The sequence below is a fragment of the Dipodomys merriami genome, unplaced genomic scaffold, assembly GCF_024711535.1.
Source record: "Dipodomys merriami isolate MVZ:Mamm:240054 unplaced genomic scaffold, mDipMer1.0.p SCAF_13, whole genome shotgun sequence".
NCBI classification, from domain to species: Eukaryota; Metazoa; Chordata; class Mammalia; order Rodentia; family Heteromyidae; genus Dipodomys; species Dipodomys merriami.
Genome location: NW_027202604.1, coordinates 38378051 through 38399241, shown reverse-complemented (window position 1 = coordinate 38399241; position 21191 = coordinate 38378051). Strand labels below are relative to the sequence as shown.

The 21191-nt window shown below is 43.9% G+C and overlaps 1 protein-coding gene across 4 annotated transcripts in view; it reads right to left on the bottom strand.

Annotated features, from left to right (window-relative positions):
- Positions 1–21191, bottom strand: part of LOC138824814 (ubiquitin-like modifier-activating enzyme ATG7) — a 172252-nt gene that overhangs the window by 62581 nt on the left and 88480 nt on the right. For all 4 annotated transcript variants that reach the window (XM_070019133.1, XM_070019135.1, XM_070019136.1 and 1 more), the window contains exon 18: positions 15435–15557. In XM_070019133.1, coding sequence (XP_069875234.1) covers positions 15435–15557 — 123 coding nt within the window. The remainder of the gene's footprint in view (positions 1–15434; positions 15558–21191) is intronic.

The window sequence follows — 21191 nt, the reverse complement described above, 5'->3', positions numbered from 1 at the left end:
TATGATGATCAACTAAGCAAATACGAGTAGACATCCTTCAAAAAATACAAGGTATTTTGACAGATATTGGTCACATGTGATGTGGTTATGGGGGAAGAGATAAGCACCAGAAAGTGCCACTGGGCTGATGCTTGGAGACCTGAAAGCACAGAGGTAGAGGGGAGTGGCGTGTTGTCCTCAGCACACCTGCCCCAGCCCCAGCCATCCTCACCCTGTGGCTCCCCACAAGGGCAGTGCTCTTCACAAGCTCTCCACGGAGCAGATGGCTCACTGGCTGTCATGCCTCTCCCTACCCACTGGCGTCAGAGGCAAGCACCTGGCAGTGAAGATGGCAGAGCCAGAGGCTCACGAGTTCAGCCCTAGCAGGCTCCTGCTCTGCCAGAACACTGTCACCTGACACACGCTCATTTCTTCCAAGGTTCATTTATGGCTTTTTTTCCCCCTTGTGTCTTTTTTGGTGTGTGTGTGTGCCAGTCTTGGGACTTGAACACAGGGTCTGGCGCTTCCCCGAGCTTTTGTGCTCCAGCACTCTACCACTTGAGCCACAGCTCCACTCTTGGCTTTTTGGTGTTTAATTGGAGATCAGAGTCTCACAGACTTTCCTGCCCAGGCTGGTTTCAAACCACAATTCTCAAATCTCAGCCTCCTGAGTAGCAAGGATTGCAGATGTGAGCCACCGATGCCCAGTTCATTTATAACTTTTTTTTCCCATGGTGTTCTAGAGTGTGTGAACAACAACAACCCTATTAGTGCTAAAAGTAAACCATCCATAAAAAAGTTCTTTGAATGCTGACACTGTTTCCTCTGAGGACTCAATTAAGGAATTTTCTCCTTTGTCACATCACATTTACAAAACAGATCATACTATTTTCTACGGGGAAAGAATCCTCTGGCACCTGGATTCAGAGTGTGGACAAGGATGACGACCAAGACCTTGCAGCTGGGCCCTGAGGACTTCCTCGATCAGTATCACAGACAGTGGATTTGGAAGGGCTTTAGTGATCTCTCATCCAATGGACTCCGGCTTTCGGGTACAGGTGTGGTCTAAACAGCAGTTATTTGTTTTAAAAAAAATTTTTGAGTCAATTCTGATGAGCAGCCAGTGTTGAGAACCACTGTTCTAACCCGGCCAATACTTCTATTTAGCAAATAAGACACAGAGGCCAGAGGGGTGGGAAGCTGGCCAAGTCAAACAGCTCATCTGGATTAGAGCAAACCAAGGTTTTCAAGGGAACAGCTAAGTCATTCTATTGTGCTTTCTTTGATCAAGAACTGCAGAAGTAGAACACACAAGGATTTTTTAGAGAAATAAGCTATCAAGGAAGAGGGATCCAAATAAGCAATAAACATAGATGTTTAATCTCCCTGGCAATCAGGAAAATGAAACCCAAACCCTAATGAGATAATGTTTTACACTTAACAGATTGGCAAAAAAAAATTAAATATGATGGTACCAAGATTTTGGCAAACATGGAGGTACAGAAACTCCTATCTGATTCTGGTAATCATTTAGATTTCTACAAATGCTTTGGAAGACAGTTTGTCATGATTTAATCAAGTTGAAGATTTGTGTTTTCTATGACCTAACAATTCTGGTCCCAGGTGAATAATCTAGAACACATGTTCTCAATGGGAGTAATATCGTCCCCCACCAGACAAAGGAGCAAATACTGGGGTTTGGCAGGGGAAAAATATCTTAGGTGTTACAGAGCTTGGTGCCCCCACCCCAAGATCAACCCTACCCAATAAAATCCTATTCTTCAGTATTAAACTTAGCATTTTAGTGTTATAGAGAATTAGAGAGTATTAAAGAGAAATGTGATATATACCTGCAAGAGACGTGCACAGGAGAGCTCTAGCAGACGCTGCAAGGTCAACCTGGAAGTGCTACCCACATCAGTCCACGAAGGGGAGACCACAGTTTTCTAATTATGGAATGCTACATGCACTGAGAAAGTTCAGTCCTAAACTCTGCACAATGTGAACTTGGGACTCGGGAGACTTAGACACAGGTTAGTTAATTCCATTTGTTAAAGTTCAAGGTCAAGTAAGAGGAACTGTGAATTTAAGAGAAGCAGGTGAGGATTCACAGGGATCCACAGGGGAATTACCCTCAGGGCGGAGAGCTGAGCAAAGCAAGAGATGGGAGGGGCAAGAAGGCAGTTTTTGACTTGAGTGTTCAAAAAACACTTCCCCCCCCTCCCCGTTATAGGGCTTGAACTCTGGGCCTGGGTGCTGTCCTTCAGCTCTTCAGCTCAAGGCTAGTACGCTACCATTTGAGCCACAGTGCCACTTCTGGTTTTTTGGTGGTTAATTCGAGACTACAGTCTCACAGACATTCCTGCCTGGGATGGCTTTTATCCTTGATCCTCAGATCTCAGCCTCCTGAGTAGCTAGGATTTCAGGCGTGAGCCACCAGTGCCTGGATCTGATTTTCTTGAAATTTTATGTGTGTGTGTGTGTGTGTGTGTGTGTGTGTGTGTGTGTGTGTCAGCCATATGAGAGACTATATGTTCTTGAATGTGTCATGTATCATTTGAAAATATTAAAATATAAAAGAAACAAGGAGGCAGAGTCTCTTGACCTCCACCTTTTAACTTTTCTAAAAGTATTCTCTGGACTGAGTCCTTCCTTTGCACACCATGTGGAAACACAGCACACCTCAAAGGTGCCCGGTGCAGTCAGACTGTCACTCACATGTGTCACATACACCTTCGCTTGTCCTTGCTAGGAGGGATGGGTCAGAGCCCATTTCTCTAAGGAGGGAACTGCTTAATTCAGAAGGCCTGGGAGGAAACTAGCAGACCCTGTGGTGAGCAAAACTGGCTTTGACAGCGGATGAAGTAAACGAAACCCCAATCCCAGGCAGCAGCAGAACAGGAGTCTGTCCGGCGGACCATCCGTGTCTTCCAATTCCATACTCACAATTGGACTGGCCACAGATGGAAGGCATTTAAGTCATTGTCAAACCTGGATAGCTTTCCCTGCCAATGTAAGCCAGGGTCTCGCTGCATAGCCCAGGCTGGTTTCAAATTCATGATCCTCCTGTCTCAGTGCTTGGATTACAGATGTGAACCCCCACTCTGCCCAGACATCTTTTTTCTTGTTTTATTCCTTAAGCAACACAAGCATAAAAGCAGTTTATTCAGTACTCCTGTAGTACTAGGTGGAATAGGAACCTGGGGATGATATGAAGAAGAGGATGTAGGGGCAGACACGGTGCTGTAGTTCAGAGAAGAGACCCGAGCATGGGCAGATCTGGGTGACGGTTTCCCCTAACAGTGGCGGGGGATAACAGCCAGAAGGAACAAGTGGGAGTGCCCTAGAGAGAAGTCTACATCTAGCTATCGCTATGAGAACAAAAATTTCAAAAGACACATACATGTCCTTTGTAAGATTATGGTTTAGTTAAGCAGTTGCCATTGTTTTAAAGTTTTTTTTTCCCTTTGTGTTGGTCCTGAGGCTTGAACTCAAGACCTGAATATTGTCCCTAAACTTTTGTTCTATACCATGTGAATCACAGCTCCATTTCTGGCTGGTGGTTAATTAGAGGTAAGAGTCTCACAGGCTTTCCTGCCTGGGCTGGCTTTGAACCTGGATCCTCAGATCTCAACCTCCAGAGCAGTGAGGATTACGGTGTGAGCCACAGTGAAGTTACTGTTATCTTTGGTGGTCCCCTGGGGTTTGGACTCATGGCCTGTGGTTGCCAGGCAAGTGCTACAAGGCTTGATTTCTGCCCTCAGCCCCTATTGCTCCTGTTATTTTTTTTTTTTTTTTTAAGAAGGATCTCACTTTTTCCTCAGGGTGGACTGAACCATGATCCTCCTATTTACACTCTCCATGTATCTGGGATACAGGTGTGTGTCACCATGCCAGACTTTCATTGGTTGAGATGGGGAGGGTGTCTCATAACTTTCCCTCTCCCCCCAGACTGAGCTGTGATCCTCCCAATCAGTTTCCCAAATAGTTCGGATTAGAGATCTGAGCCATCACACCCAGTTTCAAGTTTTTTGCAGAGATTTTTTTTGAAACATATGTATATTCAAACTCAAGTAGTTTTTAAATAAGTTCTGCAACAAAACAAGCTGTTGTTCAATCTCTTTGACACTCAATATCTGTTAAATACAAATTACAGTTGGGATGGCTAATGGTTGCTTAATGTCAAGATACTTATGTTCAGAAGTCTGTGATGATAGATCAAGAAATAATTGTATTTTAAAATGGGTAACAAATTTGAGCAACTAAAGATAATAAAAATTGGTAACAAGTTTCCATTTAGTTCACTTATACTCAGCTTCTAGTGATGGCTAGATCTCACTTATAAAGATTTCCAAGCACAGGGCTGGGAAGGTGGCTTAGTGGTAAAGTGCTTGCCTTGCATGCCTGAGGCCCTGGGTTCAATTCCTCAGCACCACATAAGAAAAAAGCTGGAAGTGGCGCTGTGGTAGAGAGCTAGCCTTGAGCTGAAGAGCTGAGGGACAGCACCCAGGCCCAGAGTTCAGGCCCCACGACCGGACCAAAAAAAAAAGATTTCCAAGCACATTATACCACCAGCTCTGTCAGGGAGGTATGAGTCCAGAGCACAGGTGGACTCAGGCACCAGGAAGAGATACAAGTAGTGGCCAGTCCCCATTCAGTCTACAGAAACCCGTCCCATGCTCTGTCCACGAGCCACACTAGCTGGGGGCTCACCATGCTAAGGTTGAAGCCAACCCCTCTTTTATCCCAGCCCAGATGTCAGGGTACTGAAGTCACAGTTCATTGTGAAAGAGGGAAAGGGGCTGGGGTATGATTCAAGAGTACTTGCCTAGCAAGCACGAAGCCTGAGTTAAACCCCAGTAACACAAAACCAAAAATCAAAACAACAAAAAAAGTGAGGGGATTAGAGCATAAATATAAATGAACCAATAAATATTTAAGCACAAACTTGAACAAGTTATTCAAGTTTTGTTTTGGATTGATACTTTCAAATGCCAATTTGATACCTATGGCTGGAGTCAAACTAAAACAGCACGGTGTTTTATGTCTGTTGATTTTTATGAAAATGAAATATTTTGAAAATCTTTTTACAATGCCAGTTTCTTTCTTTTTAATAAAATGCAGAATTAGGTAGGGACTCTTCCAAGGAGAATTAAGGTAGAATAAATACAAATACTTTAAGTTAGCAGTAAATTAAAACAAAACAAGTGGCTGAGCGTGTGGCTGGCTCAGTGGTGGAACACATGCTTGGCGTGCCCGAGTTCCAGAAGATCTGGCCCTGAGCAAAGCAACAACAATCCACCCACAGCTGTTTACCTATTTGCAATTCGGAATTGGATAGTGCTGTCCTACAACACTAAGATACACGTAGTGGTTCTAGTTTAACACATTCCCACACATATCATATAGCAGAATGCAAGCAAGCAATGGTCAGCTCTTAACTCCCATTTCCAATTTAGGAAAAAGGAAGTGCCCCCCCAAAAGTAAGTTATCAGTTACCCTTTTCCCAGTGGTGAGGACAGAGATGGAACCACAACCTCATCAGAGAGCAAAACCTTTTCAGGACCCACCGATCTCACTAAAACCAGTATAAGAGTAGAAAGGCTGTAGGAGGAACCAGTAGTGTCAGGAGACTCTTCAAACACAGCCCATCTCAGCACTCAGCCTGCCCTTCCCCGTTCTGTGCCTGTGCTGTGTGCTGCAGACCTTCCCATGTAGATCAGCATGGAGCACATGATAGAACGGTGGCCAGTTATCTATCACTCCTCTGACCCTGGATCACTTCTGCAAAAGGGAGTCCTATCTACTGAAAAGTAATTTATTGTTAAGATAGACGTGCTGTACAAAGGGATTACAATGATTGGAACCAGGTAATGAATGCATTTCCTATCACACAGTGTCTTCTGTTCCCTCCCTCTCCCAGTCCCTCCCTCCCGTCTCCACCTGCGAGTTGCACAGCTCACGTCCATCCGTGTCCAGTGAGCTCCACTGCTGTGCTTTCTCACCCTTTTTCCCTTGAGTTCTGTTCCCTCCCCCGACCCTCCTGAAGTTATACACCTGAATATACCATATATAAAGAAGACAGATTACCAAAAAATAAGTTTTTTAAAAAGAAGAGATATCTTGTTTCCATATTTTGGGGTTCATTTCAATCTACAAATCTATCTATCTATGAAGAGACATATAGACATCATGTCTTTGTGTTTCCATTTTCTCTCTTTCAGTCCCACAGTGTGAGTATCCAGAATCCTGTATAATTGATCATATCTATGTCTTTTAGATTTAATTTATGCATATCAGAGAGAAATATGCCTTTTGTCTCTCTGAACTTGGCTTACTTCATTTAACATGATTTTGTTCTAGTTCTATCCAGTTCCTTGCAAATGACATTATTTTATTCTTTCTAACGGCTATGTAAAATTCCATTGTGTATAGGTACCACGTTTTTTAGATCCACTCATCTATTGTGGAGCATCTAGCCTGTTTCCTTATCTTGGCCGTTTCCATATCTTGTGACTAGTGTGGCAATGAACATGGGTATGCAGGTGTCTTTATCCTATCCTGGCTTATGATGTTCAGGGTATGTATTGTATCTACTTCTTGATATGGGTCTGGGCACCACAAGACCAGATGCCTGAAACTAACAGGTGATGCGTTCAGCTCCAGCCACTCTGCCTTTCTGGGCACCTTGCACTGGGGAATCTCAAATGTTCTCCTACTTCAGGCCCTTCTGGAATCCCAGCTCTAATTCTTCTCTCCTACCCTGTGCGTTAAAACCACCAAGGACCACCTCAAAACCAGGCTCCTCCTGAGCTGTCTTTTGTGCTGGACCCTCCTGAGCCTGCAGAAGGGACAGAAGCCCAGGCTAGGCTATGCTCACCGTGGCCCTGTAGTCTCAGTCACTGAGTTCCTACCCTGCCTCCTCCAATGTCATCGATGTCCCCAAGGCTGGGCTTATGATAACTACTTGACTGAGAGAAGCCATGATAAGACATGAGCACCGAGCTCTCAAACACGCTTAGGAGACTTCACTTTCCCACCCTCTCTGCTCCCGAGAGCTACCAGAGAGACATATGGATCAAAGCTAAGACCTCAGAACCATGGGTCCATTTTCAATGTTAGTCTAGCAAGTGAGAAGGGTCTGCCGTAAAATACAGCCCCTGGAGAACGTCACTGGCAAACTGGAAGGACAGCTCTGCGGGGGGGAGTCTGGCACACCCATGTGCAGTCAGGAAGTGGGGTGCAACTGAGCTCAGTTTCCAAGAACTCCTTGCTCTCAGGCTTGGTCTTAAAGAAGCCCCTCAACTCAAAGGGATGCATTGATTTGTCTCGCTGTTTTTAAGAATCTGAAGGCACACTCAGCTGCCTCCAAGGTGTCCACCAGGCCAGCCAAACCAGTCCTGTAAGCCAGGAGCCCAGTCTCATCTAAGATAACAGAATTTCATGTTAAAAAATTTTTTTCAGGGAGGGGACAAATGTTATCTTCTCAAATCGTAATTTCCTTATTTCTATTTGGCTTTATGAATCACTTGAAAATGGCCTTGTACGGCTCCAAAAGGCTCAGACATGGGGGAGTGTGGGAGGGAGGGGCTGGGCCCATTGCTCCAGGCTGGCTGGCTCCTGGGCTGCCTCCCCAGGCAGCATGCCTAGGTGATGCCCAGAGGAGAACTTGGCAGGAAGAGCCACTCCCTCCCCCCTCCGTCCAGCAGCAGCCGGAGGGCAGGAGGAAGTAGGTGAGGGAGGAAAAGGTAAGTTTATGTGCAGCACATGACTGGTGCTGAAAGACTCTGAGAACTCTGTTGAATACAAAGTTACTGAGCTAAGGAGAAAGCAAGCAAAGCTTACAAGCCCTGAGAACTACTGGGAAAAGGACACGTACTGGATTTCATGTGGTTCCATGAGATTGTTGTGTCAGAAAACTCAAGCAGAAAGTTAAGAAGTGAGGTGTCACTGTACACGGGAGCCCTTTTCAGTGGAAAAGCAAGAGAGAAAGGCGCACACGGATGAGCCAGTGTGCAAGTAGCCATGGCATTTTCATTCTGCTTTCTGCATGTCTGAGAACTTTTAAACTGAAAGCTCTTGGAGAAAAAGAAAATACTGCAGCAGAGAGAGGAATATTAAAATTTGAGGCCCCAGTTGAGATCTGGCTCTTCAAAACACTTGCTTAAGCTTACAAAAGCAGGCAACAAAGCACTCTCAGGCTGCCTGACCTCTTCGCGACCTCACTCTGTCCCTTCCCCCAAAGCACCCCAAGGATTTGGAGAGGCATTTGGCCAGTGGACCCCTTCTCAACTGCCCCCAGCAATCACAGAACGAGGAAGGATTGCACAAGGTAAGCAGAGGCGAGCGCCTTCAAAATTGTAGAGAGGTAACAGCCCCTGGCTGCCAGGCAGGTGGAGCTTTCATACCCTGCGAACTATGAGGGAACTTGGCTGGATTTTATGGAGCACCCTCAGGTGTATGTGTTCTGCCTCTGCGGATGGTACCCTTGCAGCTTCTCTTTGGAAGCTGCGCAGAAGAGCGGGGAGTGGCTTGTTGAATGGCTGGGGTGGACTGGAGTCCTGGGCACCACATCTGGAGAATGAAGTGAGTTATTACGATGGATTTGATCGTGCTGGCTTTGAATTAACCACTACACGAAGCAGAAGAAATGCTCCTTTATGACTCAAGTAGATGTAAACCTCAAAGGAAAGCATGCGGACAAACACCAGAAAAGAGTTACAGAATGGAGAAAAGCAGCGGTACAGTGCCCGCCTAGCAAGTGCCAGGCCCTGAGTGCAAACACCAGCGCAGTGCCCCATGAACAAATGTATGCATTGCTGTTCTGAAAAAAGATACACAAAAGGCAACTGTTCTGATACATTTTAAACACTTTTAGTATTAACAATCGATCAAATTGGCAGTTTTGATCTAAGAAGGATTAATTTCACAGTGGTTCAAGCCTGTCATTTTCAATGAGGAAGCAGAGGTAGAAAACGCTGAAGTTACTCATCCACTGCCAGTCCCAGGACCATGGCAGAACCAAGACGACAGTTTAAGGAAGACTTGATTTCCAAGGCTGTATTTGCGCTGCATTTAGCATTTATGATTACCCTCCTCCGGCCTCCAGGCCTCCTCACGGATTTCACCATCAACGCCCTCTCTGGAGGGGCGGGGCATTCTGCCCAGACTCCACTGTCTGCTCTCCAACTGGACCCTTCCCTAATACCAACTTATCTAAACACCACATCCCTGTAGATAACTCTGACAGCAAATAAAAGGGACACATTTTACAAAGTGAGCTCTGAATAAGAAACTGCCAAACTTTATTTCAAAAGCCAGGCTCTGGTTTCCAATCTAAGAATCAAATGGCTTTCTGCCTGTGGTTTCTGCCTCTCCTCCCTTTACTTAGGAGAGAAGGCCAAGGCTGTGTCTTGAGGGATTGCTTCACAAGGAAAACTCAAGGCAGGGCACTGTCCCAGAACGGGCCAGGCAGGGTGGAAGGGAGCAGCAAAGAACTCTGGGAAACAAGCAGGGTGCATGGGCAGGCCTGGTCAGTCCCCAGAGTGAGCACTCTCCACTGGAAACAGGTCTGAGTGCTGACATGGGCTTTCCCACAGCTTCCATTGGCCGCTAAAGGCATATTTGTCATCGGAGGCTCTTGATGAAGCTGTATATAAATATCTGACTGTTGTTAAATTCAAAACAAAAAAAATATTCCACAGAAACCAAATCAAAACCAGCTGTGAGGGGAGAGGCCAAAAACTCAGTGTAAGTGCAAAAGGCCCGACAGAATCCCTCGTTAATTGTGTTATTTACTTTGCTGTGTAGTGACTCGCAGAGCCAGTGAAGTCACACCAGAGATGGTAATGTTTCTCACATGATTTTCCTGCTAGGAGAGCAATGGACACTCTATTTTCTAGAACTAGCATGATTCAGAATCTGAACTTTAATTCAGGATCTCAGACCTGATCCATTTCTGTCCTGCATGTGATTTTACTATAACTATGCCAAAGTGGGTTGGAAATTTTCCTTTTCAATAATCACTTTTTAAGCCTCAAATATGATAAGAGCATATTGTTGGCCAAAATTGGATGAAAATGCAAATGAGATTAACAAGAATGCTGTACAGACCCTGGACATCACAACCAGGTGATGTAACATCAAATACTGAAGACAGAGTCTCAGTAAATGGATAAAGTAGGCTAAAATTAATTCAGAAATCAGGAAAATGCAAACTTCCAGAAAGCTAGTATGGAATACTCAGGAGCAGTTGGGTAATGGGACTTGGGAACTTGAATTTCTCAAGGATATTCCAACATGGCTTCTTTTTATTAACTCTTAAGAGACAGTCTTTTCTCTTTAGACTGAGTTTGAAAATATTTTGGTATTTCTCATAGCAAATGTGGATCTCACAGATGGGACAAAATACATACATACAAACAGAAACTTACTTTATCATAGGAAAAGAAATAATACTAAAAAACCCATGTTTAGGAAATAGACTAAATCATTTGTATATTTGATCTACATTAAAGATTTTCTTCAACAAATGCATTAATTAAAGATATTAGGTGACACCAGATACCGATGCCTCACACATGTAATCCTAGCTACTCAGAAGGTTGAGGTCTTGAGGATCCTGATTTGAATCCAGCTGGGGCAGGAAAGTTATCTCCAATTAACCATCAAAAAGCCAGAAGTGGAGCTGTGGCTCAAGTGATAAAGTACTGGCCTTGAGCAAAAAAAGCCAAGGGATAGAGCCTAGGCCCTGAGTTCAAGCCCAGAACCAACACTTTAAACATACATGTGTGTGTGTGTGTGTGTGTGTGTATAGATATGTATAATCTATCTATCTATCTATCTATCTATCTATCTATCTATCTATCTATCTATCTATCTATCTATCTATCTATCTATCTATCTATCTATCTATCTATCTATCGTTACTAATAAAAGCTTAAGAAAATACTTAATGAACTTCTCAGCTTGACAGAACCTTGACTTGACACCCTGTTCCAGAAAGGATGAAGAGAGACCAACCAAGGAGAAACAAGGAGTCAGGGTGCATCTGCAAATATGCACTTGCCCTGAGCTGAAGAACACAAGGACAGCACCCAAGGCCAGAGTTCAAGCCCCATGACCAACAAAAAATAAATGAATAAAAAATACTCTATTGAATATGGCAACATTTTAGGATGGAGGGAAATGGATCGAGTTCCTTCCTCTGCAGAGCCTTCTAATACCTCCTGAGCAGTACCTAACTACCATTTGGCAACCATACTGGTAAAGACAAAGAATACAGGTGTGGGTTCATGGTCCCTTCTTTTGAGATATAACATAAACTCATTTCAAAAATTTTAACTTAAATAAAATTTATCTACCAAGCCTATTTCTTGGGCTGCCTGAGTTCTGCAGCCTCTCCTCACGGTGCTAAGTGGAAAAGGACACTTCTCATCTACCAGGTCACATCAGTTTTTCCAGTCCTACTCCTTTTCTTCCAGTCTCCAGCCCCAATGCCATCTAGCCACCTTCACTTACTCTATTAGCTCAACACGTCTTTATCTTTGCGAGTGTAGCCCCCAGGGATTGTCTGGGGCCATTTTGACCCTTCTTCCCATAGATAATTCCTGGTAAATCACTTGCTAATCCCAATAGCAGCAGAGTAGGCCTGTAACGTACATTAAAATCAGTAGACATTCTTGGGTATGTGATGGTGGGAGGGGTGTGGGTGCAAGAACTTCGGTGCCCTTTCTTGATTTGATCCAAGTACAGTACTGGCAAGTGCAATATACCATGTGAAATCCCTCTGAAAGATTAATACACTAATTAAAAAAATGTCTGGGTTACACTAGTCAGTCTCACTAAATCAGGATGGAGCTGTCTTGGGTATACTTTATGGTTCATTATTATGCCCTTTCTCCAAAAACAGACTCCTGATAGGGAGTAGCACAGAGACCTGCAAAGACCCTAAAATGCCTGTTCTCTTCCCAAGAGGCTCCCTTTGACATCCCTACCCACCATCAAGGCAGAAGCAGCTCTTTCCGCACTTAATGTATACATGAAACATTTTTAGTGAGCTTACTACTTATGTCTTTCCTTCCCAAAAGCTCATGAGTGAGTAGCGCTGTCTCATTAACTTTGGATTCAGTTATTAGCACAGTGCCTGGCATACGATTTGCAAAAGATGTTCAGTAATTAAAAAAATAAAAAATGGAGCTGGGCACTGGTGGCTCATGCCTGTAATCCTAGCTACTCAGGAGGCTGAGATCTGAGGATTGTGGTTCAAAGCCAGCCTGGGCAGGAAAACTCCTATTTCTAGTTAACCACCAAAAAATTAGAAGTGGAGCTGTTGGCTCAGTGGTAGAGTGCCAGCCTTGAGTGAAAAACCTCAGGGACAGCATCCAGGACTTAAGCAAGCCTCAGGACTACAACAACAGCAACCAAAAGACCACTTGCTTTGTATGCCCAAAGCCTTGAGCTCAATCTCTAGTACCTCAAAAAAGAAAAAAAAATACATAGGGGCAAGGTGGTATATACCTCTAATCCCAGCTACTTGGGAGGCTGAAGCCAGAGGATCCAAAATTCAAGGACAGCTTGGGGAACTTATTGAGATCTTGTCATAAAATGGAGAAAGCTAACAAATAAAAAGAGATAGGGATATAGTTCAGTGGTAGAGTACTTTCCTAGCATGCAAAAGGCCTTGGTTCAATCCCTAGTATTATATAAACCAAATGATACTTTTACAGAGATACATGTGTGTTTTGGATATATGTATTTGTTCTACCCAGCAGCATACACACATCTTTCACAGCAAAGAAAGTGCCACAAGCTGGACAATGGCTTCGTTGTTACGAGGTTCTCTAGTGAATACTGTATTTTTGGGCCTTCTCTGAAAACAGCCCTATTTAGAGCTTTTGAAGGAAAACAAAGACCCTTTTCTAAACCCAAGTGACTATAAGGGTCACCAACTGTAAAGCATCGAATACGTGGCGAATATCTCCCCACCCTCCCCGCACGTATCTGCAGGCCAGGCACAAAAAGCTTGTCTGTCTTCAGGAAGGCCTAGGTCCTCACGCATGCAGGGCAAGAACTCTGCCACCAAGCTACACCCCAGATAAGGATCAGAAAGTTTTATGTCTTTAAATATTGACTCTAGCAGATTGTTTATCTGTAAGATCTGCTTCTCAGCTCTGGCTAACCATCTCTATTGACGAGTGCAGGCCCACAGTTGCCAGATCTGATCTTTCAAGTTAGAAATAGGAAAATTCATATTTGTATGTAAAACAAGATTTTTAGATATTGGCTTTCTTAAAAACTTAACACATAGAACAGGCCAAAACTAAACTAAATAAAAACAAAGTAAAACCAAAAAAACACAGCCACAAGACCTATCTGGCTCATAGGCTTATGGGTTGACCATCTCTAATGTAAGCTTGGATGTGTGACTGGGGATTACAAAACTGTAAGGGTAAGTTAACGATTCAACAAGCAAATCCAAGCTTATGGCTGGAATCACATCTCTGTACCCTCCGCCTGTGTTGTCACTACTGCTCCCCTAAACTTCACCTTCTCTTTGGAATTTTCAGAATGGATATGAACATCCAACCGACTAAAATGTAATTGTACTGGGCTTAATTAAAGACTCAGCCTATTATCCTAACAAATACTGTTTTTGGAAGAGTCAGATACCTAGCCAACTAAAGGGAAATACGTAAATTATCTTTTTTTTTTTTTTGGGTCCGGTCATGGGGCCTGAACTCTGGGCCTGGACGCTGTCCCTCAGCTCTTCAGCTCAAGGCTAGCGCTCTACCACTTGAGCCACAGTGCCACTTCCGGCTTTTTTCTTTTTTGCTTATGTGGTGCTGAGGAATCGAACCCAGGGCCTCATGCATGCAAGGCAAGCTCTCTACCACTGAGCCACTTCCCAGCCTCACGTAAATTATCTTGTGCTGGATGGCAAAGCTCCGTGCACTGGCTCTTCACATGCATGGCTGCCCAGCTCTGCAGTTACTTCTCTAACATCATGGGCTGTGAGGCACCACATTGCTCAGAAGACCACACTCAACACCCAGCAGACACAGAAGCGCACTGCATCTCAGCTCTAAGTCCAGCACTGGCATGTTCCATCTTGCTCTCTGGTGAATGGAAACCTCACCCTGATCTGTTCATGAGTCCAACTCTAGGATTTCCACATCGTTTCTTCCACTCAGTGCCAGCCCACCCTCTAACAGCAGCCCCCTGCCCACTGGCCAGTCCAGTACTGGGCCTGGGCATCTGGGGGCCCCGGAGCGGTGAGGATACACAGCGATGAACAGGACTGATGGCACCTTGGTGCCTGGATCCCTGCTGCAGTGCCCAGAAAGGCCAGGCTTCCCCACACAGTCTGTGGAGCACCACCACGGCCCCATCCGGCAGCCTCCACAGCAGGCTGACGAGGGGAAATGCCAGCCTCACTTGTCGTCACCTATTTGGAGGACTTGTGCATTTTGCCAAGTGACTTGAATAGATTTGCCATCTCATACACAATACTTCCTTTAAGAAGCACAAATATGCATTTGTAGAAAAAACGATAACTACTTTTTAAAGTCAGTCTTTGAAAAAGGTGATGTGGTGGTCTCCCTGATACGTGGATGTTAAATACAAAATGTAAGGAGATACAACGAAGTTAACAGGACTTGAGAAACAAAAGGACCTCTACTCATCTTGTCATATCGTTACTAAATGACCCCATTCTGCTGACCACATATATGGCACACGTCTGATGGGAACCAGGAGGAGCACACAGAATCAGAGGGAAACGGGAAAACACACAACAGAGGGGCTCATTAGCTGCACTGGACATTGATGAAAATGAACTAAGCAGCTCAAGGCAGCAAAGGGAGGGAGGGAACGAGAGGGAAAGAGGGAACAGCTCACACTAACCAAGAGGAAAGAAATGTACATTCCACCCGATGTGGAAGAAATAACTGTATTGTCAAAGCCCATAGAATTCACAAAGTTTATAGACTATAATAATGACAATTTGCCTCGTGGAGGTTAGAATGTGTTTGTAACTTTAAGTATCATTATCTTAAAATACTGTGAAATTTTTGAAATTTATGTAATCACTTAATCCCAATAAAATTTATTAAAAACAAAGAAAAAGGTGATGAGGTAATCCAGGATATGATGACCTGCAAAGTATTCTAGCAAAGCAACACAGCACAGTCCTCCCAGGCTGAGCCTGCAGGAGGTCATTGCATGGAAGGGTTGCGGCCTAAGAAGATGCACCTAACTGTGAAAAACCAGCCAGCCAGTTCTCTATGGAGACCACAGCCAGAGTCTAATGTCTTCACTGACTCGCACTGTGCTACACAGACATTAAGGACAGTGAATTCCCAGTGGCCATGCTCAGGGCAGGCAGTGCTTGGAGATCAGTGCCCATCAGGGCTCAAGCATGACTGGCCAGTAGGGAAAGCACAGTGTGCTCTTACCTCAGCAGCCTGGGTCTCCTGATGTAGCAGTGTGAGGCCGGTCAAGTCTTCTAAGAAGGAATGTGAAGAATTGAACACCTTCGCTAGGAAGTTAAACCCTTCCCGTTCATACTGATCGAGGACCTGAAAAACATTTTATGTTTTTAAAAAGGAGGCTGCATAGATCAACTTCATATTTAAAGATTTTTAATTCTAACCAACAGTTGTCAAAAATAAAACTAAGGCTGGGCGCCAGTGGCTCATACCTGTAATCCTGGCTGTTTAAGAGTCTGAAATCTGAGGACTGAGATTCAAATCCAACCTGAGCATGAAAGTTGACAAGACTCTTATCTCTGATTAACAACCAAAGAGCCAAAAGTGGAGCTGTGGTTTAAGTGGTAGAGTACTACTAGCCTTGAGCAAAAGAAGCTCAGGACAGTGTCCAGCCCCTGAGTTCAAGGGCTGGCACAAAAAAAAAAAAAAAAAAAAACCACCCTAAAAATTAAAATAAAATAGGGAACTACTAACGCAATCTGGGTTAGTATTTATCATCTTTCTCTCCTGAGAAAAAATAACAATGTCATCTTCTAGTTCAGCTGCCAATTTTCCCCAAACTAAGTTTTCATACAAATTCACTGAAAATTACAGAAGAATTGCTATTACCTGCACTTTTACTTCTCCCAAATGATTGAATAGGTGAGGGACAGTGCCAGTGGCAGGAAAAGTCCCTGAGACTCTTATCTCCAATTAACCACCAAAAAGCCAGAAGTGGAGCTATAGCCCAAGTGGTAGAGCACTAGCCTTGAGCACAAAAGCTCAAGGACAGCACACAGGCCCCGAGTTCAAACCCTAGGACCAACACACACACACACACACACACACACACACACACACACACACACACACACACACACACACACACACACACACACACACACACACACACACACACACACACACACACACACACACACACACACACACACACACACACACACGAGAAAGGCAAAGACAAAGTGATTTGTTACAAATATACTAGCTACAAACTAGTTACAAACATACTAGCTAATCAAAAATACTTTAAAAAATATTTTTTTTTCTTTTTTTGGGTCCGGTCATGGGGCCTGAACTTTGGGCCTGAGCCCTGTCCCTCAGCTCTTCAGCTCAAGGCTAGCACTCTACCACTTGAGCCACAGCACCACTTCCAGCTTTTTTCTTTTTGCTTATGTGGTGCTGAGGAATCGAACCCAGGGCCTCAGGCATGCAAGGCAAGCGTTCTACCACTGAGCCATCTTCCCAGCCCTTAAAAATAATTTTTAAAGGAAAAATAAATGTCAACAGGCACATCATAAGCAAGGACATCCAAAGGGCCAATAAACATGAAAATGCGCTCCATGTCACAAGTGATCAGAGAGAAAAAGACTAAAACTATAGTGAAATACCACCATGTACCTACAAAAAGGCTAAAATTAAAGCCAGCAAATACCAAGTACTGACAAGGATGCAGTTTTTATGGGGGTTCTAGTTTAGAAGTAGAACATTTATATCCTTATGATCCAGCCACCCCACCCCTAGGTATACATCCACAAAACATGTGCACAAATGCACATCAAAAAACACAAGCACGTGTCCCTGGCAGCACTAGTCATAAGAGCCTGAAACTGCATCCATAAGTCCCTGAATAAGTGAGCGGTGGTACAGTTGTGCAATGAAACAGTATAGCCATGAGAACTACAACTACATTCATCAAACAACAATACACATCCCATCATGGTAGAACCCCGGAGTGGTTGTCTGTGGGGAGACTGTGACTAGAAAGGGCCCTCGGGACGGCCCTGGAGGGAGCAGTATATGTTGGCTCCAAAAGGTCTACTTTTGGAGAATGCATCCAGTGCAACAGTTAAGACTTGTGCAGGGTTTTGTTTACATGTAGATAAGAGGCCGGTAGCCCCGGGAAGAAAACAGGAAGAGGACAGGAAGGTGCTCTCAGCAGCAAGAACACCTGACAGCCATTTGTGGGTAGTTCACAACTACTCCTGCAGAAAGGAGCCAAGGAGCCCAAAGCCTCAGTCCTCCCCCAACACAGAAGAAACAGAAATGAATGTTTAAAAAAAAGACAGCAGACATTGAAGACAAACTCAAGGAGTCAGTGACAGAGGGCCAGACAGATGAGAAAGCAATCAGTACTGCAAGGCGGTAGGCTGACTGGGCATGGGAAAACAATGGGACAGCCCAATGACGAGGCCAATAAAGGCCTCTAATAAGTAACAGAACCCCTTGGTAATGGGGAGATGACTTACAAAGCAGCCTGTTATCACAGAAAGAATGGGGATGAAATGTAGATGATGTTTTCAAAGTGATAAGCACTGTGTATTTAATCATCACTTTTTTCTGAGTTAGCCCTCAGCCTGGCAGTAGTTGCTTTCTCCTGTGTTCCAGGAGAAGAGAAGAGACAGGTTTTGAAAACTGAACACAATTTTAACAAAAGCTGGAATAATTCCAGACGTGATATTTTGTTGGACTTTAGTTAAACTTTCAGAACTTAAGTCCATGTTTATACAGATAATTTTTATGATTCTACAAATCTGACAGTGGAAAAACTACCAGCAAGGATAGAAGAAAGGCCTTCCTCTCAGTCAGGGTCTGCAGAAAGGTTAATGCTGAAACATTATTAATAGCCCTGGCTGCAAAAGAATGGAAAACTCAATCCTCTAGGGCAAATTGAACCAGGCAAGGGGTTCCAGCATTCTCTTTAAGTGCCACGAAGCTAATCTGTGTCACCAGAATAAGCAGCTTATAAAAGGTATGAGGATTTTTTCCCCTTATAAAAAGTTTAATCTTCTCAAAGGGGGAAAATGTGTTTGAAACTATCCAAGAGTGAAAAAAAAATAAAGGAAAAAAGAGAAGATAGTGTTACAATGCATTTGAGCAGTAACCTGATAGTAATCTACATAAAATAGGCCACACCTCTTTTTTGGTGAAGGTATTGAGAGTTTTTTAAACTCGGTTTTATTGTTCACAGCTGGTGTTCTACTACTTAAACCTCATCTCTAGTCCTGTTTTATTTTTTGCAAAATATAATAAATTTTTTATTTCTTCTCTCTCAGAACCAACAAGACCACTAATAGAAACTTTAAAAATTGTAATTAGAAGGGAAATACAATATGAATATCATTAAATTAGTATAAGTTAAACTAAACAAACTTTATCACATGAGCAGTGGGCTATGTGTAGAATTATTTTTTAAAAATATTTTTATTATCTTTAAGTGGTTGTACAAAGAAGTCCTGTTTTTTTTAATAGCTGTTTTGGAGATGGAGTCTCAAAGACTTTTCTGCCTGGGCTGGCCATGAACCAGGCAAATGACAGCCTCTGTGCACCCAGGCATGGTCCCCAACTGTGTGTGTGTGTGTGTGTGTGTGTGTGTGTGTGTGTGTGTGTGTGTGTGTATGTGTGTGTGTGTGTGTGTGTGTGTCTCTGTGTGTGTGCGCGCGCCAACTGTGTGTGTGTATCCACACACACTCAGGCATGGTCCCTAACTCTGTGTGTGTGTGTGTGTGTACCAGGCGATGGTTCCCAACTGTGTGTGTGTATCCACACACACCAAGAATATGTGAATATGTGCTCCACCACCGACCAAAAATTTAAAAAAACACAACCAAAACTTACTACCTCATTTATCTTTTTTTTTTTTTCCTTAAAAATGTGAATGTAACAAAGGCTAGCTCTCTAACTCCATGCACAACGCAGGGCAGGCACCTGAGTATAAGCAGTGTCCCTGGAGGGCTTCAGAGTTGCTGACTGATCAGTTAGATCCAGACTGGGATCTGAGCTTGGTGATTCCGGCGAGTTTCCCGATGACAGTGATGCTGGCCCTCGACCACGTGGTAAGAATGTCTCCTGCATCTACACAGGGGCACAGGCCCTGACACTCATCCACAAAGAAGCACACACGTTTTTTTACTATGCACTTTCAAAACCATCTTTAAGTTGAACATAGTGGTGCACATGTGTAATCCCAACTATTGGAGTGCTGGGGTAAAAGAGGCAGGAGGATTGTGGGTTTGAAGCCAACGCTGGCAGAAGTTAGGGAGACCCTCTCTCAAACACAAAAACATGAAACAAAAGGGCTTGTGAGTCTAGCAGTAAGGGCTTGCCTAGCATGCCCGACTCGTCTTTAGTTGTTGCCCTAAAAGACATGACTGTGTGTGATACCAAAGGTTGCTGGGCCGTTTGATTTAATCCCTTCGACACATTATTCATGGTAAGAAGGCCTTCATTCCTTCTTCCCTGCAGCCAGGTTTCCTTAAGAACATGACATGAAGTGGCTCAGCCTTCCTACTTTTTTGTGTCTTTTCTACTTTCTCTATCATGAAGATTCTTTATAATGGAAAAGCACAGGAAATCTTGAAGGAAAAGTATCATACCCCATTTCCTTACACCTTTTCAGTTTCTCTCTATTCTTCTGATCCAGAAGTCAAACAATCCAAATAAAGGCAGCCAATCACAAAATATCCCCAGAAAACTAGGAAAAGCAAAGCAGAGCAGGCAAAGACAAAAGTTCTGTTTGAATCTGAAGCCGACAACAGGCTAGGAGCAGCACTTATCAATAACTCTCCTCTTGGGGATGACAGCATGGTACTGGGTTTTGAATTTAGGGCCTTGTACTTGCTAAACAGACTGTATGCTTTAGCCACAGCCCAACCCTATGTTGCTTTTAATAAACATAAGCATCTTCTTGCCTCTTCAAAAAAAAGAAAAAAGAAAGAACACGACATGACTTACAATGTGAATTTGGGTTCAGTGCATTTCATTTTGGAATCGAGAGTTATATAAGCACTTATCTGGCACAGAGGTTCTATTGATAAGATTGCATTATTTGTACAGTATTCTCTCTTTTCCCTCTGCATGGCTGTTGAGGGCATTGTCATAAATTGACAGCTGGAATAGTCTACAGTACTTTTGGTCTGATTCATGCACAACTTTGGAAGAGGTTTTAAAAAAATGGATCTAACACTTAAAAATAATTTTCACATTAAAATTCAGCTATTTAACTACTCCTAAAGTACAAACAAAAATCATTAGATTTAGCAACATCATTCCCAATTTCCTACATAGCAACCCATCATCCCAAGGTGGCCCTTTGCTGCCCTGGAAGAGAACTTAGCTGTGGTTGGCTCCAGTCCCTATTCGCTTCCTGTTATCTTCAAGCCAGTCGCCCTGCTTACACCATGTACTTGTTGGGCTGGTTGCTACAGCCTGTGTACGTGGGTGCTCAGATTAAGAGGAAGAGTTTGAATTTCAAAAAGCTACATATGCTGGTTTAAGCTAAGAATGTGGTCTGGTAGCTGAAGTTATTGAAAACATGTACTCTGTGTTCAGTCTCTGACGGCCCAAGGCTGACGGGTAGAATGATCTATCTGCGGGCCAGTCCTACTTGGGAAGTTCTGCATCAAGAGCCTTTAGGCTGGGGTGAGACTTCTCAGAAAGATCATCAGATTGTGACCCCCCCCCCCCCGCCCCATGCCCGGTCTTGCAAAAAGAGTAGCCGGAGATGGGCCCTGCTGCCCACACCTGGGTGCCCAATTCCTACTTCTTCCTGCAGCCTTCTCTGCTGTGACATAACAGAAAAGTCAAATAAGACAGAGAATGAACAGCCGTGGGTTCTGCTGTCACACCCCGTCTGGCCCCCCTCGGAGACCACTGGCTGGGTAGATCTCCATGTCCTGGCTGCCCTTTAGAATTTTCGGTCCCCCTCACAGTGGCGCCTACTTTTGC